The sequence below is a fragment of the Hyla sarda genome, chromosome 2 (assembly GCF_029499605.1).
Source record: "Hyla sarda isolate aHylSar1 chromosome 2, aHylSar1.hap1, whole genome shotgun sequence".
Classification (NCBI taxonomy): Eukaryota; Metazoa; Chordata; class Amphibia; order Anura; family Hylidae; genus Hyla; species Hyla sarda.
In genome coordinates, this window is record NC_079190.1 from 388,269,188 (window position 1) to 388,293,469 (window position 24,282).

At 41.9% G+C, this 24,282-nt stretch overlaps 1 protein-coding gene and 1 pseudogene across 5 annotated transcripts in view; one reads left to right on the forward strand and one right to left on the reverse strand.

Moving 5' to 3' along the window:
• Window positions 1-24,282, reverse strand: part of CNKSR2 (connector enhancer of kinase suppressor of Ras 2) — a 422,316-nt gene that overhangs the window by 279,191 nt on the left and 118,843 nt on the right. For all 5 annotated transcript variants that reach the window (XM_056558612.1, XM_056558614.1, XM_056558611.1 and 2 more), the window contains exons 6-8: window positions 10,835-10,876; window positions 10,282-10,401; window positions 1,110-1,169 (exon numbers count right to left, since the gene is read on the reverse strand). In XM_056558612.1, the coding sequence (XP_056414587.1) occupies window positions 1,110-1,169; window positions 10,282-10,401; window positions 10,835-10,876 (222 nt within the window). The remainder of the gene's footprint in view (window positions 1-1,109; window positions 1,170-10,281; window positions 10,402-10,834; window positions 10,877-24,282) is intronic.
• Window positions 15,811-15,970, forward strand: LOC130359825 (U2 spliceosomal RNA; annotated as a pseudogene).

Consider the following 24,282-nt stretch of genomic DNA (forward strand, 5'->3'; position numbering starts at 1 on the left):
CCACTCTCCGCTCCCAAGCTATGCAGTGCACTCAGCAGCTGAGCGCACACCATAGTCGGGACCCGCAATAACCCTTTAGACGCCGCAATCAAATTTGATTGTGGCGTCTAAAGGTGCTGAGGGTGCTAAAAGGTACATGCCGGTTAGCTCAGGGAATGCTGATCGCGATTACCGCAGTGTAATTGCGGTGTCTCGATCAGCTGTAAGGACGGACGGACGGAGATCCCTCACCCTGCTCCGTGCGTACGGACATCGCTCCTTTACTGCTGCCATGTAAAGTATTTTCTAATATGTGAAACTGAGTAAGGACTGAGGGGGTGGGGGTGGGATTATGCAAATTAGCCACGCGGCTGGCAGATAACTCTCTCTAGCCAGCTAACAGACAGGCTGTGAGCGAGCTGTGCTAGTAACCATGTGACACCATTTACTTCCATTTTTCCCCATGAAGAATAAAATCTAAAAAAATTATTTTAATGAGAGTGCCCATTTAAGGGTAAAAAAGGAGAGAGAGCCAAGTCTCACTTGCTATATATCATCTATCTACCTATCTATCTACACACCAGTTCAGACCATTAGCTTGGTAGAACCCATTAAACCCTACTGTAAGTCAATAAAGGGTCAGTAAAGCACCAGTGCAGTCCACTGAATAACAGATTCCGGAGGGTGCCATGGTTGTGTTTTATCACTAAACAATTTTAAGAAACAATATCAGGTCCCACCCTCTAGATCACACAGGGACATCCAAAAATGTCTACTTTTCAGCTGGGTTTACATAAACCCCACTCCCAGAGAGCAAAGATATGCAAAATATCTTCACCATAAGGCTATGTTCACATCATCATTGTAGAGCTCCGTTCAGGGCTGGATGACCTGAACTGACTTGCAGGTTTTTTTCCCCCCTAAAGTCTTGTCACTGAAACAGAATAAGTGAACAGAGCTCCTAATGCTAATGTGAATGTAGCCTAATCGTGACATCTACATAACTATTATTACAGGGCAGCAAGATATAGTCTTTACGTAAAATCACAACATCTGATGGTGGGGACCGGTTCTCCTTAAATACAGTACATTCATCACATCAATAAAAAGAACATTCCGAAAATACCTACATTTTCTGTCGTTCCAGTTATCACATGAAGGCCATCATATGTGGATTTTATGTACATTCCCTAGAATAAAACATACATTGATATGAAGAAACAGTTTCCAGCATGATCAGCTCAACAAGGTCAAATCAATACTTGCCTTTTAGATGATAGTTTTTAAGAGAAGATGAATGAACCCGTGAAAAGTAAAAGTCTTATTTTCACAAAGCTATTTTTGTGACGACTTACAGTAATAGTCATCAGTTAGCAGAACCTGTCAACGATGGACAATCTGATTCCAGTGTGAACAGAGCATTTTTTGAATCATACAATATCCGTGCTAGGTTCAGGTGTCTCGTCACAGATAGAGGTTGTATATAAATGGTCTCCAAAGGACTCCAGCAATTACTTAATTTTTCCAGGGATAGTTGCCGTTGGTTGCTTATTCCCTCTGCAACAGTGGCTACAGGAAGAATACAGTGGTCCATCAAGTTACAATATTAAAGAACAACTGTAGTGGAACACTTTTATATATGCCCGTGCCCGGGCCTCAAAAATAAACATAATAAACTCATACATACCTTCCTACGAGCCCCCGTTGGTCCGGCACAGGCCTCACTGTCCGGCAGTGCTGACGTCATTCCACTTCCTGGGGATGGGGACGCCGCAGAGCCCTCGGCGTATCACCAACCGTAGCGATGTCCCGCCCCGGCCTTGGATAGCCTGAGCCCACTGTCATGTAAGGATCTCTGGCCGACTTCTTACATGACAGTGGGCTCAGCCTGCGGCGTCCCCTTCCCCAGGAAGTGGAATGACGTCAGCACTGCTGGACCTTGAGGCCTGTGCCGGACCAACGGGGGCTCGTAGGAAGGTATGTGTGAGTTTATTTTGTTTATTTTTTAGGCTCGGGCACGGGCATATATAAATGTGTACCACAACAGTTGTCCTTGAAGTGGTTCCAAAGTGACCATTGTATGTTGAAACCATAACTATATAAACCTGGTAATGTCATCCAAAAAATGAAAAAGTGGGGATTAAGGAATAGTAAGTAGATAACTGATAACAGCAGATAACAGATAAAACATGTCCTATCATTTAAAGAGTACTTGTCATCAAGCTAAAATTCCAATATATTGTTCCTTATGTTATTATAAGAAACTTTGCTCTTTACTTCCTGTTAAAATTTTCAACCTTTATATGTTTTTAAAGTAATTGAAAAAACAGCCACGAGGTGGCTCTGCTCTGTTCCCTGCCACAAGTCAAAAGATTAGTTTGGTCTCCTCCCGGCCTGACAGGAGACCAAACTCAGGAAGTAGATGTGGGGAATGGCGAGGCACAGCTCTCACAAGCTTCAGTGACATTGTGCCTATTGGGGAACGCCCACTTTCTCCTGCCAGGAGCTCACATAATGTGAGCAAGGGGTAAGGTATGATACAGAGCTTTTTAAAGCTCAGCAATTTTTAAGGGCAGGAGGGGTGTTAGGAGTAGTTAGGAAATATAATATGAGTTAGTTTAGAAAATATGGTTTGATGAAAGGTACTCTTTAGAAGTAAGATAGAGCTGCTGGGAGCTGTAAATCCCTGTTTATGTAGAGGAGAGGAGCTTGTTCAGGGTCCTGTACAGTACACAAAAAAATTAAATGGAGCTGCCCCCTGCTGGCACAGGTAAAGAGGAGTTCAGAACATGTAGCACCTCCCTGTACTCAGGGAGGCGCTACGAGACAGCCAGTCAGTAATGCCCATTATGACTGATCAGCTCTTCCAGTCATTGACACATTTCACAAATCTTGACTGTCTGTAGCATTGTATGTTGGGTATTGTTTCAAGTTACAGTGATCCATTGTATATTGAAAATATTGTATCGCGAGGCCATTGTAAATTAATGGACTACTGTATAGCATTACACACTGCGACTAAAATAGATGTCGATATGAATTTCAATAGGCCATATGGAAAGTGGTTGTTGAGATGAGATTACCACTTAAACTAAGATGCTGCTTGGCTGCAAAATATATAAATATACATAAATTGAATGTACAAAATACGATTTATTGAATAGCATATACTATTATGTATTATATTATATGGGGCAGCTGCAGCAGATAATGGCCTCAATTGAAATCTCAGTTACGAAGAACAACCCATCAGACCCTCATTCACATTGGGATTATGTTGGGAAGAATAAATAGGACTGAAATGGTGCTGAACATAATTACAAAAAAAAAAAAAAGATGCTGTCGGCTGTTGAAAAAGGAAATTATTATGATCATGGTCTAAGTAATCTCTGAACTCTCTCAAGATGAGGTTTAGTAATGTACTGCATCAGTGAATAAGATATCACACTAAAAAAGGGGGGAAAAATGGCACCTCCTACTGTTATCGCTGCTCTTAGGCTTTTATACTAACCATAGGTAAAAGAGGTTATAACAGCTAATAAAGTGGGATCCCCAGGCAGTCATCAAAGGCTACAGAGAACCTTACAGAGTGTTTGAAACCAAATCAAAAGGCAAGTAATCCGGTTATTATGCATGAAATAATACTGCAAGAACACACGCCACACGACTGAAATGACACAGTATATATACAAAAAACGGCCATCCGCATATCTTAAGACAAATCAGGGAAATGTGCAGTCGTGCTGCTGCCAGTTACCATATATTAGAGAGAAAAAAAGAATCTGATTTAGAACATACATAGTGGATCCAATGTAATATATATATATATATATATATATATATATATATATATATTGCTCAAAAAAATAAGTGGGAACACTAAGATAACACATCCTAGATCTGAATGAATGAACTAATCGTATGAAATACTTTCATCTTTACATAGTTGAATGTGCTGACAACAAAATCACACAAAAATTATCAATGGAAATCAAATTTATCAACCCATGGAGGTCTGGATATGGAGTCACACTCAAAATCTAAGTGGAAAACCACACTACAGGCTGATCCAACTTTATGTAATGTCCTTAAAACAAGTCAAATGAGGCTCAGTAGTGTGTGTGGCCTCCACGTGCCCGTATGACCTTCCTACAATGCCTGGGCATGCTCCTAATGAGGTGGCGGATGGTCTCCTGAGGGATGTCCTCCCAGACCTGGACTAAAGCATCCGGCAGCTCCTGGACAGTCTGTGGTCCAGCGTCACGTTGGTGGATGGAGCGAGACATGATGTCCCAGATGTGCTCAATCGGATTCAGGTCTGGGGAACGGGCGGGCCAGTCCATAGCATCAATGCCTTCCTTTTGTAGGAACTGCTGACACATTCCAGCCACATGAGGTCTAGCATTGTCTTGCTTTAGGAGGAACCAAGAGCCAACCGCAAAAGCACATAGTCTCACAAGGGGTCTGCGGATCTCATCTTGGTACCTAATGGCAATCAGGGCTACCTCTGGCAAGCACATGGAGGGCTGTACGGCCCCCAAAGAAATGCCACCCCACACCATTACTGAACCACCTCCAAACTGGTCATTCTGGAGGATGTTGCAGGCAGCAGAACGTTCTCTATGGCATCTCCAGACTATCACGTCTGTCACATGTTCTCAGTGTGAACCTGCTTTCATCTGTAAAGAACACAGGGCACCAGTGGCAAATTTGCCAATCTTGGTGTTCTCTGACAAATGACAAACGTCCTGCACGGAGTTGGGCTGTAAGCACAACCCCCACCTGTGGACGTCAGGCCCTCATACCACCCTCATGAAGTCTGTTTCTGACCGTTTGAGTGGACACATGCATATTTGTGGCCTGCTGGAGGTCATTTTGCAGGGCTCTGGCAGTGCTCCTCCTAGTACATAGGCGAAGGTAGAGGACCTGCTGCTGGGTTGTTGCCCTCCTACGGCCTACTCCACATCTCCTGATGTACTGGCCTGTCTTCTGGTAGCGCCTCTATGCTCTGGACACTACGCTGACAGACACAGCAAACCTTCTTGCCACAGCTCACATTGATGTGCCATCCTGGATGAGCTGCAGTACCTGAACCACTTGTGTGGGATGTAGACTCTGTCTCATGCTAAAACTAGAGTGAAACACTGCCAACATTCAAAAGTAACCAAAACATCAGCCAGGAAGCATAGGAACTGAGAAGTGGTCTGTGGTCACCACCTGAAGAACAACTCCTTTATTGGGGGTGTCTTGCTAATTGCCTTTAATTTCCACCTGTTGTCTGTTCCATTTGCACAACAGCATGTGAAATTGATTGTCAATCAGTGTTGCTTCCTGAGTGGGCAGTGAGATTTCACAGAAGTGTGAGTTACATTGTGTTGTTTAAGTGTTCCCTTTTTTTGAGCAGTGTGTATATATATATATATATATATATATATATATATATATATATATATATATATCTCCTGTCTTTCCCGAAAAATAAGACCTATTGTTCCATTCTGGCTAAAGATAAGGCTTCACCAAATATAAGGTCCCCTGAATATAAGGCACCCCCAAAATTAAATAATCAACGTCGGACCTCTCTGTACCTTAGAGGTAGCCGCCACCTGCTCCACGCTCTGCGACAGTCGCAGGAGGTGGTCAATATGAGGCAGACACACACAGGAGTGCCTGGGGGGGGGGGGGGGCGGGGGATGGGGTTTGATGATTTCTGGTAAAGGGGGGGGGGGGACTCATGAACCCCTCTGGATTCTCTAGACTCCACTGTACACTGTGGATTCTTCTTCATGGAAAAATAATACATCCCCTGAAAATAAGACCTAGTGCATCTTTGGGAGCATATATTTATATAAGATGCTGTCTTATTTTTGGGGAAACAGGATATATATTAATAATTAAACTACTTAGTGCGTTCTTAGCTTAAAATGAAAACATTAAACAAAGTTTAAGCCTCGATCAGCAAACAACAAGGCTTTAATTATCTATAGACACAGTAGGCTTCTGCTTACAGATAGCGCTGGAGAAAGGGAATATGTTTAAAGGGGTAGTCCAGTAAAAAAAAAATAAAAAAAAATCATATGAACTGGCTCCAGAAGGTTAAAGGGGTACTCCGGTGAAAAACTTTTTTTTTTTTTTTAAATCAACTGGTGCCAGAAAGTTAAAGAGATTTGTAAATTACGTCTATTAAATTTTTTTAATCCTTCCTGTACTTTTTAGCTGCTGAATACTACAGCGGAAATTATTTTCTTTTTGAAACACAGAGCTGTCTGCTGACATCATGAGCACTGTGCTCTCTGCTGACATCTCTGTCCATTTAGGAACTGTCCAGAACAGCATATATTACCTATGGGGATTTTCTCCTACTCTGGACAGTTCTTAAAATGGACAGAGATGTCAGCAGAGAGCACTGTGCTCGTGATGTCAGCAGACAGCTCTGTGTTTCAAACGGAAAATAATTTCCACTGTAGTATTCAGCAGCTAATAAGTACAGGAAGGATTAAGATTTTTTTAATAGAAGTACTTTACAAATCTGTTTAACTTTCTGGCACCAGTTGATTTAAAAAAAAAAAAAAAAAGTTTTTCACCGGAGTACCCTTTTAAAATAGATTTGTAAATTATTTCTATTAAAAAATTGCTGACACCTCTGTCTGTCTCAGGAACTGTCTAGAGTAGGAGCAAATCCCCATAGCAAATCCTCCTGCTCTGGACAGTTCCTGAGACAGAAAGACAGTGGTGTCAGCAGAGAGCACTGTTGTCAGACAGAAAAGAACAACTCATCTTCAGCAGCTGATAAATACTGGTAGGATTAAGATTTTTTTTAATAGAAGTAATTTACAAATCTAAATTTTTTTTTAAAAGAATGGTGCAGCTCACAACAAAAGGACCGAGGCAATTAAAGCTATAGCCGGACCTCCCCGGCAACAAAATAGCAATAATTTGAAATAATAGCTTATGCCTCTAGGACCTCCCTGAATGACCTAAATGAGCTGCTCCGCTACATGTTTTGCCAGACTAAAGGGTTAATTCACTATAACCCAAATCACCGTGTTTTCCTAAGTCTTAGCAATTACCAACAGGTGCAATCTTACTATAAAAACAGCGCTACCATTAAGTTCTATTTTAAACACATTTTTACTGAGGAAGGGGTCGGAGGACTATAATTCCCAGCACCCCGAAACGCATCTAGGTGTCTGGCACTGTTCACACATCCTGTACCAGTGTCCTGTCCGCTAACCTTCAGACTTTGGCAATAGAAGAGTTAATTCAGCCACATTCTGCCCTGCCTGGCGGCAATCATACCTTGGATGATCTTCACAGCCCATACTTCCCACGGCTTGGGTCTCCACATGGGACGCCATCCCCGGACTGTCCACCGCTCCCGAGCGCTCCACTGCCGCCAAACTTAACGCTCCCGTGCTGACTGACACTCTTGCCGGAGTGTCAGTACTATTCCATCTACAGACAGCCGGGAAGCAAGCACGGTCTGCAGCCCTGAACGCTCCCCTGCCATCGGAGCCAGCGGCACGGAACATCAACTGCGCCCCCCTGCCATCGGGGTTCCAAGGGAGATGGGAGACGGGAGACTGCAGCGTGCCCCCCCCACCATCGGGGCACAAGAGAAGTACAAGGCTGTGATATACAACAAAGAACCACCGAGCCGCCAGAAGCAGTGGTGAGAGATACTTTAACATCATTTGTATCTTTTTGTTACAAGTCCATTCATTGACTTTTTTTTACAAGTTCATTCATTCATAAAAATTGGACTTCTACTGATCTACTAAGTTTGCGGACAAACGGACTTATTTGAACACTGTCATACAGGACATTATTTATTATTTTCCATTTTTTATTTCTATTTAATTTTATTCTATTTTTATATGATACCCCACTAGGGCCCAGTGGGAATATCACCAGTTAGTGCCAGCTAAATGTGTTAATCTATTGTATATTTTATATTTAATTAAAACAATTTAGTAGCGCTGTTACATCTTAAATAATTTCCACCCATACCATTATGCACCATATGTGGTGAGGTCCTAGAGGCATAAGCTATTATTTCAAATAATTTACAAATCTGTTTAACTTTCTGGAGCCAGTTGATATGAATTTTTTTTTCCCCCAGAATACCCCTTTAAGCATACCTGTCATTTCAGGTGACTTTTCAGGATAAGTGGGGTGAGGATAAGCACTATTTCTGGCCATTATATAACTTGTATCTAATTTGCAGTTCTCCCAGAGCCTGGTGGGTGGAGCTTACCCCTCCTTGTCTTGCAGATACGGAACAAAGCTTACCTGTTTTTCAGAGAAACAGATTTGAGCAGCAAAAAGGGGGGGGGGGGGGACGGGGGAGAGGTTCTCCAATAAGATATATTACAAAGTGTCCTAAATTCGCTTGTACTATTAATCTATGCAAAGTTTGTTGAAATGATAGTGCCTATTAGAAGGCAAAATTCTGGGAAAATTTCCCTAAATATTCCAAAATAATGAATATGCTGGCACCAATGGAAATGAGAATATGAAGGATGGGGATTGTGTAAGATGTTGTCAGTAAAGGCCCTATAGGCACACTGTAGACAACGTTCTATTTTGTAAGAACAGACCAACATACAGCTGTACAGGTTACATAGTTACATAGTAACATAGTTAGTACGGTCGAAAAAAGACATATGTCCATCAAGTTCAACCAGGGAATTAAGGGGTAGGGGTGTGGCGCGATATTGGGGAAGGTGCGTAAGGTGTGGCCTACTGAACCTATTCATGCAGAATTTCTTGCTGGTTTTGAATTCTGCACGGGAAACTATGGGAAATCCACTGCAAAACAGTGCCCTGTTGTTTTCAGTAGTAATTCCTGCCATAGTTCATTTGGTGTGGATTTTTTGACTCTTATTGAGGATATTCTTTACAAATTCTACCTGTTAAACTTATCGGGTTGCAGGACACAAATTAACTCCATGGCATGAAGATAATCTGCATCCTAAACTGTGGCACAAATCCACGGTAAGCAAAAGTGCCCATCCATGTGCTGGGTATATGTTGTGGTATTTGACATGGATAAGTGGCATTTATTTTATTGAAAAATCCAACATCCACACAGAATCTAAGGCTTAAAATGGGTTATCCACAGGGCCAGCCCTAAAATGGGTCCTTCTGGGTCCATTGGACACAGGCGGCACTTTCACAGGGGCAGCAAATTGCCGCCTCGAGAAGATTTCACGGCCCATGGTGCCGCTCAGGGTATATGAAGTGGGCTCCTGACTCAAGCCCACTCCATACCCAGTGACCCCCAGCTGTTGTCAGTACCTGTGGGCCACACTTGCTGTCCACGGCTCTTCATTTGATAAAGCCTAGCTGCACCAGGCTCTACCAAATGAATGCAGAACACACAAATCAATGAAGTTCTATGGAACTTCATTGATCTGTAAGAGGAATCTAATGATTCCTCCTAAAAGTCCCCTAAAGGACCAATAAACTGTAAAAAAAAAAAAAAAAAAAAAAAGAAAATGAAGGTTTAATAAAACACACATTAACCCCTTCCATGTTTAAAGTTCTAATCACCCCACATTTCCCATGTGCAATAGCATTTCATTCCTCGACCCAGGCAGCACAATGTCTTGCGTCAGCCTTTGTTATCCAGCTATTAAAAATGTATCCCCTATCCACAGTATAGGGCCTTACTCTCCCCATCTTCTGAGACATACTAATCTCGGCAGTGACAGCCCGCTCTGTCAATGAACGACTGAGATGGGGCACCATTGTGGCCAGTGAATGGCCGGGGGCTGGAGGAAGGCAAGTCTCAAAAGGTGAGGGCCGGTGAAAGGTATGTCTCAGAAGATGGGGGTCAGAGGATGGTATGTCTTAGAAGTTGAGTTTTCAGAAATCACTTATATTGTTAAAAAAATAAAAATAAACACGCAAAAAAAAGTGCAAAACCAACATTGTAAAAAAAGTACAAAAAAAAGATTCTTAAATCTGCCCCGATGAGTTGACAATACTAAAGATTTGTGGTCAATAAATATTTAATTTAGAACTCCCATCCAGAAAGCAGTAGATAAAGGCAGCATGTAATGCCGCATCCTTCCCGGCATACTCTGTAATTAAATTTGTCACTTAGGAAGTGTTTGAAATATTTTACAGTCTTGGAGAAATAGACGTACTGTATATCAAGAAACACAGTGCTACGTTATTATGGCACTCCACTGCAGGCAATAATGTACCGAAAATGGGCCTGCTAGAAATGAGCTACTGCATACTGTGCAATGTTATGGCTGATTATTTAGATCTAAGCAAAAGTAAGTTTCTTACCAGCCCTTCGCTTGGTTTGATGTTCGAAAGCTGGATGACTTCAAGATGGGCAGACTGAGAAACCAAGGGATCGGAGGAGAGAGAGATGATGTGGTCACAGACACCCGATAGTGTTTTACACTGGAGTGGGAACAAAAAACAAAAAGACATGTATTATAAAGGGTTAACACCGAACACTGATGAAGAGATGAAGTTTCTTCAGAATTAAAAGATAATTGTGGAATAAGCTCAATAATCAAGATAAATGGTTGATTAACGCCTTAGAAAGTGGATTCGGCATCTCACACTAAGATAATTGGCTGTAATGAAGTATTATTAATAAAGATCTGTTCTGTATACTTTACCTTCGCTAATAAAAGCTGCTGCTGCCTACTCAGAAAAGGCTCTAAACTCAACATTTACCACAATTACTAATAGTGCTGCAGCTGGTATAGTGTCATTACCCATTTATTTATATATATATATATATATATATATATATATATATATATATATATATATATATAGGCAGTACTGTAATCTGCTGTCATATTATAAGAAGGAAATTACTCACCACGTGGAGAATCTTGTTTTCGGTTTCATACACAGTACATTCCTAGAGAAATACAAACAACATTATATATGAATAGGACAGAATATGGTGGTCCTAAAGGACTCATGTGCAGAAACAGAACAGTATGAACACTGTATTTAGGTGGGATTTGGTGCACATGCTGTCTGGAATTTTGTCCATTTGCAGAGTCACCCACACTAACCAGTGGTACTGGCAGGTGGTGTGGGTGACACTGGTTAAAATGATGCCTAACATGCCCAGATCCGTTGTGGCATTCCTTTGTTACCTCTATAATTGTGATTATGCAAATGAGCAGTCAGTGTCACTGGCAGAGTTACGATGGCGGTATTGTGACGTCTCAGCGCTCGGCCCTCTCATACATGTTCATACAATCCCCTCCGCTTCCCCGCTCAGTATTCTCTCCTACTGCCCATGTGCTGATGATCCAAGATGGCAGCGGCCATCTTGGATCATCAGGACATGCGCAGTAGGAGTAAATACAAAGTAGAGGGGATTGTGTGAATATATATGAGAGGGCCGAGCGCTAAATAAACAGCGCTGAAGTCACAGTGCCCAAGGTCGCCATTGTAACTCCGCCTGTGGCACTGACTGCTCATTTACTTTATCACAATTATGAAGATAATGGAGGAACTCTGCAACAGATCCATGCATGGTAGGAATCATTTTAATCAGCGTCAACCGCACTACCGGCCAGTTTTCCGTTAAAGGAAATATGCAGCCATAACAACTTATAAGCGTCTGATCGCAGGGGGTCATACCTCGGGGGATCCGACCGCTCCTCCATGTAGTTCAATGGGAGAGGCGGGGAGGAAGCGTTCATGCCTCTCTGCCTCTCCCAAAGAGCTGTATGGGGAGGGGGCATACCGTCAACCTCACTGAGGTCGACGCTACGCGCATTAGCCACTCTCACAGAGCGGCAATGCCAGGGCCCGTTTGGGAGATTGCGGGGGTTCCCAGTGGTTGGACCCCCTGCGATCAAACACTTATCCCCTATCCTGTGGATTGGGGATAAGTTGTTATGGCTGCAGTTGTCCTTTAAAGGGTTTTCTCGATAAGGATTTGACCACAGTAACATCCCTGTAGACTATGGCCCAGATTTATTAAACTGGAAGAGTTTTTTTTTTTACAACAACCAATCACAGCTCAGTTTCCGATCTTAACGAGCTCTGGTAAAGTGAAAGCGGAGCAGTGATTGGTTGCTGTGGAAAAATCCCTCCAGTTTCTCTCTCACACAGTTTGATGAATCCAGATCAGACCCAAAAGACCAAGTAAATAGAATCTGTAAAAGAGTATTTTAAATATCTTTATACACAAAATGCTGATTCCATCCAAATTAGAGGACTTCAGGGGGAAAAAAAACAGAAGAGGTTTTCTATGGGGATATGGACAGACGTGGCAGCAGAAAGCATTCTGGTCCGACTGGAAAGAACAACACAACTTCCTCTGTAATATATAGCAGCTGATAAGTACTGGAAGGATTAAGATTATGAAATAGATTAAATTTACAAATGTGATTTGAAGCTACAGATTTTATGCTGTGTACAGTCCATTACGGTAGTTTACATTGAACTCTGCAGCATAAAATCTGTACCTTCAAATCAAGTGCATCAAATATGCGCAAGATATTATTCGTGTCAATACACCCTTAGGGTCTATTCACACGTACAGTATTCTGTGCAGATTTGATGTGCAGGATTTCAAGCTGTGTTCAGTTTACATTGAAATCTGCAGCAGAAAATCCTGCGCATCAAATCTGCATGTCAAATCTGCACAGAATACTGTACATGTGAATATACCTACTTAAAGGAAATCTGGTGGTTGGTTTCACATGGTGTAACTAGCCACAGCGCTAGCCTGGGTTTAAAGGGGGTACTCCGGTGAAAAACTTTTTTTTTTAAATCATCTGGTGCCAGAAAGTTAAACAGATTTGTAAATTACTTCTATTAAAAAAATCTTAATCCTTCTTGTACTTATTAGCTGCTGAATACTACAGCGGAAATTCTTTTCCGTTTGAAACACAGAGCTGTCTGCTGACATCATGACCACAGTGCTCTCTGCTGACATCTCTGTCTATTTTAAGAACTGCCCAGAGCAGCATATGTTTGCTATGGGGATGTTTTCCTACTCTGGGCAGTTCCTAAAATGAACAGAGATGTCAGCAGAGAGCACTGTGGTCATGATGTCAGCAGAGAGCTCTGTGTTCCAAAAAGAAAACCATCTCCTCTGTAGTATTCAGCAGCTAATAAAGTAATGGAAGAATTAAGATTTTTTAATAGAAGTAAGTAGAAGGAGGCCGGAAGAAGGACGTTCCTACGTCCGAAACAGCCGGCGTAGCCTCTGAGCGCCCCTTACCGTCTCAGTCTATGCCGTGGTGATCCCGGACCTTGGGCCTGCAGCTGTTTACCCGCGGTGAGTTCACGCTACCTCTTTTTCATTGTAATTTACAAATCTGTTTAACTTTCTGGCACCACTTGATTTAAAAAAAAAAAAAAAAAAAAGGTTTTCACCGGAGTACCCCTTTAAAGCCTCATTACTGGCATACCTTTAAAGAAGCTAACTTCTGCCTGGGAACTAAGCAAATGGTATTTTTCCATACATACAAATGAGCTGCGAATGCCAACAGGGCAGGACGATCCCTTCAAGTGCCCTATAACTACTTGCCTCCCCTGCATTTGCCTCCCTTTGTGCTGTAGAGGTCATCCCCATGTTGGCTCTTGCAGCTCATTGGTGTATATGAAAAAATTTCACTTGCTCAGATCTTAAAGGGGTACTCCACCCCTAGACATCTTACAGCATCTCCTATCCAAAGTATAGGGGATAAGATGTCTGGATGCGGGTGTCCTGCCGCTGAGGACCCCCGGGATCTCTGTGCTGCACCCGGCATTCATTTAGAGCGTCGGGTTCAGCAGGAGGCTCGTGATGTCACGGCCACGCCCCCCTCAATGCAAGTCTATGGGAGGCAGTGCAATGGCCATCACGCCCCCTCCCATAGACTTGCATTGAGGGGGCATGGCCATGACATCACAAGCCTTCGCCCTGCATCTCCAGTCATCCAGCAGGGAGCGAAGTTCACTTCGTGCACCGGATGTCTGGGGTGCCGCAGCCGAGATCAGATTTCTTATCCCCTATCCAAAGGATAGATGTCTAGGAGCAGAGTACCCCTTAAAGTAGAAGTTAGCAAGTCTAAAAGGTATGTCAGTAAAGGGTCTTTTAACCCCTACCTGACACTATGATTAATTACTCTATGTAAAATCCTATGACAGAGACCATTGAAAAACTCATCAATTAGGTCTTTATATTTTCTTTAGAACAAGGTCATCTTGCATTAGACAGGTAGAATACTCATACACATTGCTGCTTTGATTGTATTTAATTTCCTTGAAAATTAGTTGTACCTTCCAAAACTATTCTATATTATGCTGAAGAAAGCGTGGTAAGGAAAATACTTACGGTAGCTACATTTTTTAGTGGCAATGCCAACAAAATATTGAAATTTTGGAATTCAGTCTGGTATTTTCACTGTATTTTTTGACATTTTCTCAGGTTTTGTGTATTAATATAATAAAATCTTGTATACGATATTTAGTGCACCCCAAATACAGTTAATGCACTTCAAATGTGATATGTAAACCACTTTATTTTTATTAAAGTGCATTTCAGATACTATATTTTTAAAGATATTCACATGATCAAGTGTATTAAACTAATGACATTATTACACAGTATAACTATTTATACAGAAATTCCAAGTATTGTGACAACTTTCCTGAAGTGCAGACCTAAAAAAGATAATGGCCCTCATTTACTAAGAATATCGGGTTGTAAGTCTATGTTGCTTTCTTACCCGACTGCTTTTTTCCCCTGGTATTTATTATTATGTCGCATCCTGTTTGTCGCACGTGGGTTTTGTAGGTTTTGGTTTCCAACTCCTCTGAGCTGTCGGGAAAAAATCCACAACAATTCAACAAATTCGGGTTGGAAACCTTAATAAATACGTGGGAAAGCTCAGAAATGTCGTGAAACGCCCCCTTTTCGGGTTTGGGAGAATCCACATCGGGTCCGTCGGGAAAAAATGTCGCATAGTGTCGCAGACTGGCGCACGATGTCTGCGACATGGCGCAGACAAAGATGCGCCAAAAAAACCCGACAAAAGAGGTCGGGTTTAGAATAGTAAATGAGGGCCAATATCCCTATTTATTTTATTTCCCTATTTATTTAATTTAATATTTAATGGTTGGCTGCTTTTGGCAAGTCTCCACCAGAACAAATGACTTGTGTAAGGGTGGTTTCCCACGTGTTCACTTCTGACTTTGGCTCTTAAAACTGCACTGGTAATTGTCCGAAACTAAACTGGGTGTTAAACCGCTTAAAGGGGTACTCCGTTGCCGAACATCTTATTACCTATGCACAGGATAGGGGATATGTGTCTGATCGGAGGGGACCCCCACGATCTCCTGCCTTGCACCCTAGCTCTCTCCATGCATGGAGTGACCTCCGCTCTGTGCATGGATTATTGTTGTCCACGGCATGAAGCTGTGGCCGACATGCTGTACTAGTGTATCTCCAGCTCTCCCATAGAGATGCATGAAGGATGCATGTCAGCCACTGCTTCATGCCGTGGTCGGCAGTAATCCGTGGCTAGAGCGGAGGTTATTTTGTGCATGGAGAGAGCAGGGGTGCCGAACAGGAGGGGATCACAATGGTCGGAACCCCTGCGATCAGACACTTATCCCCAATTTATGTATAGGGGATAAGACGTTTGGCACTGGAGTATCCCTTTAATGGGCAGATAAGGAAATCAGAATTCCCCTTTCTGCTGCTGTTCTGTACCTCAACCATGCTTTATACTGCTGCTTGTTAAAGAGGTACACTGCACCAAGACATCTTATCCCCTACCCAGCGGCAGGACCTCCATGCTGCACAGGGCGTTCATTTAGAGCATCGGGTGCAGCTTCATCACTTCTCGGCCTTTTGGCTAAGATCAAGTGTAGTATCTGTTCTTATCAGTTTTCATGCTTGTGGGGATGGGTGCTGCATGGAGGATGCAGGTGTACCAGGGCTTTCCGGGGCTGGTTCTGAGGAATCAGCTTGACGGCTGCCCCGATGTGACCTGTTCCCTCCGGGTCTCGCCATGAGGCTGAGAGGGTCTAGAGCCGAGGTACTTTTGTGACTCGGGGAGTGGTGACGCCGAGGTACCGAAACTCACTGGGAATACTGGCTCACTGAGTTGAAACACGGGCACCATAATCTCTTCACCTTGTGGCACTCACCACTTGATTACCGGCCTCCTGGCTAGGATCAGAGACATTTTTTTTTATAGATCCGTCCGGATGTCCGGGCAGTATATCTGCACACATTCACTTATTTATTTCTTTTTGTCTCACTGTGTCACTTTTTGCGTGTTGTGTGTCTACAGGATTTGTCAGGATGCGGTAGCCCTTCTGGGTGTCCCTCCTGGCGGTCTAGGGGAGGTGTGTGTGGCCATTAGGTTCCGCACCTCCCTGCAAACACCCCGGGTACTCCTGCTTTGGCAGGGTACCTACCGTTATCGGCTCTGCGGGCAGATACCTTGGCTAACGCCAAGGGGGATGCCGGGAGCATTTGTGGTCCCCTAGTAGCTTCGGCGAAAAGGGACATCGAACCTGGAACCTCGCAGGTACCTTTTGGTCCGGAGGCGAAGGGTAAGGTTTGTTGGGGGGCCTCTCTCCTATCGGAGAAGGGCTTGCGATAGACCGCATCCTTTGTGCACGTTTTTTTAGTGTAACACGTTTGCACTTTTTCCTGCACTTTGGGTGATTTGAGAGCATGTTCCTCGGCTTTTAAAAAAAAAAATCGTGTGCAGCGCCGGAGGCTCGTGATGTCACGGCAGTGCCCCACTCTTGATGTCACGGCCACACCCCTCAATGCAAGTCTATGGGAGGGGGCATGACATCATGAGCCTCCGGCGCTGCATGGCCCAGCAGCGGGATCCCCGCAATCAGACCTCTAATTCCCTATCCAAAGGATAAGATGTCTAGAGGCGGAGTACCCCTTTAAGGTTGGCTTCATAGGCTCAAGTCCACCAGGAATTCAATGATTCATGGGGAATGATTTTAAACTATAAGCAACTCTACAACATGTATTTACCAACCGCACGCAGATTTATATTAAAACTTATTGGCAACTACACCTTCAAAATTATCATCATGTCAACAGCTTGTATTCAAATAGTCTAAGGGATCTCTATGGTCCCAATGCAAAATATGTTCCAAGCCCCCAATCATATAGCCTTTGTGATGTCTGTTTAGAGTGTATGTCAGGAAAGCTCCCAAATTATGTTCACCATGTCCAAATTCTTATCATCTAACAAAAGGTTCTTCAGGCCCCTAAGCACCTAGGTCCGTTTGCAAATACCACATCCTCCAAAAATTTCTCCACCAACTCTAGGCTCGAAAACAGCCCGTGACATACATTATTCTATTATTGGCATGCAATCTGTTTAGGCATAGGACTCATCCTTTAGGTATATAGGTCATCACATGTACAAAACATGTGATGCTCTTCATATTTAACATTTTCTCTTATTTTTCTTTTGAAACTAAATATTGAAAATAGATTTTTTTAACCCTTTGATCTGTAGGAAGTCAGAACGTTGATGCAGGAAAAGAAAGACCATTCCAAAATCATATCCTTCAATTCGGCAGTCTCAAAGTAATAACGTACAAAGACATTAACTCCATTACAGTATGCAGATACACAATGAATTTAAAAGTGAACTCCATTACCCTATCCAGAGCCTGGGCATTTTAAGGCTTTGAAAAAACATAATCATTATATTATATCATAGGCAAAAGATTAGCTCCGGTTGCTGTTCCTTTCATTTATTTTTTTTGGGTTGGTGTGCTTTATAGCTTTTTATCTTTCCCTGGCACCTTTGTAAATGCAACTACAGAATCTGATATTACAAAGCTAAGCGACATGAAAGATATTGGCTAAAAGTACCCAAAAGCCTGGCCTTTGATTAGTAATGCTTATGCATTACAAGATGAATGTCTTTAATAAGTTTAGAAAAATGGGCTCAGATTCTTACTTAAACAAGAGAACGCCAAGCTTTAATCAGAGCCTTCTGAATTGTACAGTTATTAAAAATGTATGTATTTAATGATCATCTTTATAGACTAAAACATTATTTTAGAGGTATTGAAACATGTCTTATGTAATCAGAGTCTCCAAGCTTTGAAAAAGACAATTTCTTGAGCCAAAATTGTAATTTTTTCTTTTTTTAACAGCGTGGAACTAATGTTCTACACACCCACTCAGCTTTTAATCAATACTGCGCCGATCAAGGAAAAATTGGGAAGGAATAAATAAGGCACAGATCTTTTACTCTAATAAGAGAACAAAGAAATAGATTCAATATTTGCTCAGCACAATAAGGAATGGAAAACAGACTGCATACAAATAAAGTTTTAATTCACAATATAGGTACCGTACTTAAAGGGGTTGACCAGAATTAGAAAAAAAGTGGGTCAGTTTTACCTCTACAAACAGCACCATTCCTGTCCATGGACTTTGTCTGGTAATGCAGTTCAATCCCATTTACTTGACTTAGGATGAGTTGCAATACAAGGGCACTGTTAAGAGTGGTGGGGTTTTAGAAATAAATATATATAACTCAGAATATGTATGCACGTATGTATGCATGATATGTGTATGTTTCAGCACAATTTCTAAAAGTCTGGGACTTCCAGTACTTCTATTAATTGCCTTACTCTTGGGCTGCAGAAACTGTCTGGAACATTTAAACATACTTCCACTGCACCAATGTCATGGTAAAGTATGATTTAACTGTCCAGCAGGCAGGTACAGAAAAAAAGTTTGTGAAGTGGATATGAAGCCAAGACAAAAGGACATGATAGGAGTTCTGGATATAAGGTTGGGATAGGAGGTTGGAATATAAGGACTGGATATGAGATTGGAATATGAAGACATATGAGGTCGGCATATGAGGATGGAATATGGGGAAGGGATATGAGGTTGGAATAGAAGGACGGCATATGAGGTCGGTATATGAGGACTAGAGTATCATTTTTGCTTTTCCTCTTTCACAGGGTTTAAGTAGGAAGACCAGGCAACTCTGATAGTTCCCAATAAGTCTTAATTTTGTCAGAGAAATATGTTGTGGAATCTGCATCATAAAACCAAGACATGCTGTCAGATTCCTGCTGCGGATTTCCATTTTCAGTGTAGTGGATTTGGCTGTAGTTTTTGATGTGAATTAGCTCTTTTCAATGGGGTTTATCTGTGTCCAGGCTAGCAGTATTGGACTATTCTTGGTATGGCCCTTATGTTGGGGTGTAAGTGGTAAGGGATTCTGAACAAATGGACAAAATAGCCTCTTTGGTACATAATATCTAGATATTGTCAATATATTTGCATTTACTGTCCACATAACACAGCCATACTTTTCTAATCTAGGCTCAGTACACGCTGAGTCTGAGCTCTACGATTACCATGCACGGCAGGAAAAGCTTCTGGTGTATAAATTAACCTATTAGCTACCATTTACCCATTGGAGGCCAAAGGAGTATCCGTTTGGTCACTGTCAGACTGGGGAGCATTGGCCTTTTGTTTTTATAACCGTACAGGAAAACACAGCAGACTGCACTTTAAAATACAATAGGATCCCAGAGACACCTATGGGGATTCCAGAAGCACATGTCGCTACATGCCTCCACAGTGGTATACATCTGAGCTTTCTATGGTAGGATATATGTTTTCACTCTCCTAAGACAGCTCTACAATGACCACTCATCATTTGCTCACAAGATTCTGCCATAGCAATAATTATTCTATACCACATTACTTGCTTCTGAAATAGATCCTGGTTGTACCCAGTGAAGATTTACCCCCTTCCTGATTAGTTCAGAAGCGGTGCACACGCTAGGAAAGACCACCCAGACACCTGTTAGCTGAGATGACACTTTCTTTTAACAAACCAGGAAGAGACTACAGGAGGGTTTTATACGGATTTACAATGCTGTGTGCAGGAGGTTACATGAATTGCGTGTGAAAAACATCTAATTGGTTAAAACTCCTTCTATGTATTTCTTATCTCTACCACATTCCAATCCAGTATGCCATCTTTAATGCTCGATGGAGGGAGGGAGGGAAAAGGAGCATACAGGTGGGGTGGGAGGGAGCAGTCCAACTTCAGCGAGGATAAATAATGAAATTTCGGAAAATAGACATTTTAATATGTATATATGTTAGTAGTACATATTAATTAACTACAGTTTATAGTAGTACATAGTTACATAGTTACATAGTTAGTACGGTCGAAAAAAGACATATGTCCATCAAGTTCAACCAGGGAATTAAGGGGTAGGGGTGTGGCGCGATATTGGGGAAGGGATGAGATTTTATATTTCTTCATAAGCATTAATCTTATTTTGTTCCAGGAATGTATCTAATCCTGTTTTAAAGCTGTTAATTGTTCCTGCTGTGACCAGTTCCTGAGGTAGACCGTTCCATAAATTCACAGTCCTCACGGTAAAGAAGGCGTGTCGCCCCTTGAGACATATGAGTCCACTATCAGAGATATATATCGGGAGAGCATCCTTTTCTCTTATGTAAGCTCCAAACATGTTCTGACCAGAGCATTTTTAGTTACAGTTTTAAAAAACATTGGTTAAGAATACGTTAAAATAGAAGTAATAGAACTTTCTGCACAATTGGAAAAATAAAGCATTTCATTAAATCTCCTCCATTAAAGACAAAATATCTGAAAAAGAACAAGTTCAGTTTGTCTTCCATCCTGAGTAAATACAAAGCATAATATTCTCGCCATGAGTAATTGATAAAAGCAGAGCAGCTGTTAACGGCTTCTGTCAAGCGGTATATAGGTTATAGTAACCTGGGTACACCTTGTCAGCCTGGTGAATATCATGCTGGGTGTAATTGCTACACAACTAGAAGATCTTGACATTTTGAGTATGAAAAGGTTTCATGGAAAATGAAAAAGACAAACAATAGCTGAGGTTTGAATTACTAAAGCCATAGAATGAGGAGGTGAGATAGTATTAGTATTATTGACAAATGAACAAAAGGGGGATATTGCTGAACTCTGCTGATTTTGGTCATACAGAAATTCTTAGCAACCCCAATTGCACATGATTTTAGAAATAAAATGGACAACCCCTTTTGGTGCTCACGTACGCAAATCCAGCCTTAGATTAGGGTCACAGGTGTAGTATGTTGCAGCATATTTTGCATGCTCCTCATGTATTTTGAAGTCAATGGGAAGCAAAATCAGCTGCAGAAAATACACAGCAAAATAAGGCATGTGTGACCCTACCCTTAAAGTGGACATACCAGCAGATTTTTAGTGTCTAAACTAAGACCATGGCTGTATAGAGCTAACTCTAAATTTGTCCTCACCTGTGATATAATTGGCCCCTCCAATATGAAGAGATCATGCTGTTGGTATGCTAATGTACCCTAATGTACCCTAAAAAATCCACATGTCAACAACGCCTCTCGGGGGATGTTGCTATCAGTCCAAGAGGTGTTGCTAACCATTGAGAAGGCCTGTATAGGTCCACTTTAAAGTGCCAAGGCCATTGTAACAGGCAACATATGTGGACCCATTGTGTTACCTAACTGGTTTGGCTTTAGATCACCCAATGAGCTACCTAACCTGTTTGGCTTTTGACGACCCCTGTGCTTGCTACCTAACCAGTTTGGTTTTAGACCTTAGGGCATTGTCTTAGTAACGCTTTCTTATGAGGATCTGGTCTTCATTGGTTTCAGGGGGGATTCCAGGTCATTACCTCTGGGAGTGGTTCCGGTATGGGTAAAGATGGCCCAGTGGGCCAAGAGACACTGATGTGAGGCACCAAAAGGACAGGTAGGCTATAGGCTGGCCGCATATGTGCATGGTAAGGAACAGGCCAGCAGATGAAGGTGGGAAACACCGGTATAGTCAATAAGCAAGCCAGGGTCAAATTCAGAGTATGGAACGCTGTTCAGGTAGCTTGGTAGCAGTCAATTAGAGAGGAGACATGGACAGATTTGGATACACTCATCCCACAGGCACAAAAAAAAAGTAAGGAAGGCCTAGAAGGAGCAACATAACGTTGCAAGACAGCATGGTCAGAAGTGCATACAGAAGAGGTAACCTGGCATTACAGGTAGATGATGCAGTTGGTATGTATCACTTGAAAAAAAGAGAGTCCCAGCCCCTTTTCTACTGGGAGGCAAGATCATGAACAGGAATTCCCCCTCCAGACCGGATCTCTTCTTAAAAGATTAGCCATGATTAGAAAAAACGAGCTGATTTCTTTAAAACAACAAAAAATAAAAAAAAATTAACACTGCACCATACCTGCCCAGGGGTTGTGTGTGGTATTGCAGTTCAGTTCTATTAAAGTGTATGGAGCAAGTTGTTAATCACACACAACCTGAGGAAAGATGTGGTGCTGTTTTTGGAAGAATTCAGATATGCTTTTCTATTCCTGGACAATCACTTTCCAAGAGAATGTGAAAACTGGTAAATAAAAGAATTGCTGATAAAAATTAACATAAATACATAAACTGGTCATCTTTACTTACACAGATATAAAGAATTTTTTTTAAAAACTTGCGTGTGAAGTCCACAAAGTGTACAACGTTGGTGTCTACAGCAATATGTTCACTATAGTAGTACAAGGCCAAAAGGTATAGTATATGTGGGTAATTAACACTATAACACTATATTAAACAATTAAGCCTATTGTTTATTTCCTTACAACACGCTTTGTTTTAAGGAAACTGTGGCCCTCCAGATGTTGCAAAACTTCAATTCCCAGCATGCCCGGACAGCCAACGGCTGTCCGGGCATGCTGGGAGTTGAAGTTTTGCAACATCTGGAGACAGGACTGGTGCAATGATTTTTGCCACCGTAGGCAAAAGCTAATTTTACCATTCCCTTGACTCCTCCCATTGACACGCCCCACCTTACTACTGGGGTGACACACTGTAAACAAACCTTCTCAAGTAATCACCTTACTACTGGGGTGACAGCTTAGCGGTTGTCAGGACCTGGAGGAATAAATCTCTTGCGAAGGGCAGAATAGCACCCCCATCAAGAGGGCGCTCTAGGCGGCTGCCTATTTTGCCTACAGGTGGAGCCAGCCCTGTCTGGAGGGCCGTAGTTTGAGACCACTAATCTAATGGAGATATTAAAAGAAAAGAACAGAACTACATTGAAAAAGCAAGTCCGAGAATTTTGTATACTTACATATTCACTAACAAATGTGCTTGCAGTAATGCTAAGAATGGGGGGCACTACATAACGCGCACTAATATAGAACAGAGAACATGACCCATCAGCTTTCTATGTAGGATAAAAGCAGCCATCACAGTATAGCCATGAAGGAGGGGGCCAAAGCATGGCACTTGTTAACATTCCTGAAGTGGTTCTCTACCAAATGTCAGCTTCCAAGATCAATAAGAGCTTTGCATCTCTTCATAAGATACAGAACAGATAGGAGGGAGAGCAGGGAGCTGCATTTCTGGGATAGGCGTCTATGTGAAATGTGATTATTTAACTAGGACTTGAGTTTTTTTCTTCTCAGAATGATTTAAATATCATAAGGGTCATATTCACACACTCCCCTCACACATAACGTAGGGAATTAGTTTATTTATATTCAGGCCCCGACATCCCGGTGAGTTTTTAGTTTACTTGTGTAAAAACACAGCAGCCTGATTCACACCAGCTTAGCCTCAAGTGCACACTCTCCTGAGCCTAGCATCCATATTCATTTTAAATTATGTTCCCGCCCTTTTGACTATTTCAAGGCTATAAAATGGCATAAAAAACTCAATATTTTTTTACTGACTACAGGACAAATTTGGGAAGTTCCTTTCGTAGGTTCTCCTGACAATAAGGTGAGAGAGGCAGATATAGACAGAGAGAGAGACAAAGAGATTAAGCGAGAGGGAGACATGAAAAGATAGAGAGAGAAAAACAGGGAGAGACAGAAAGATAGAGAGACAGAGAGAGAGAGAGAGAGAGTGAGAGAGTGAGAGAGAGAGAAAGAAAAAGAAAGAGAAAGAAAAAGAAAGATAGAAAAGAAAAAAAAGAAAAAAAGAAAGAAGGAAAGAAAGAAAGAAAGAAAGAAAAAAAAAAGATAAAAAGAAAGAAAGAGTGAGCAAGAGAGAGACAGTCAGAGACAGAAAGAGATAGAGAGAGACAGAGGCAGAGACACAGAAAGAAAGAAAGAAAGAAAGAAAGAAAAAGAAAGGAAAAGAAAGAAATACAGAAAGAAAAAGAAAAAAGAAAGAAAGAACAAAAAAAAAAGATAAAAAGAAAGAAAGAAAGAGTGAGCAAGAGAGAGACAGACAGACAGACAGACAGACAGTCTTCTCTAAAATAGTATATGAAAATGTATTTGGTAAACTAG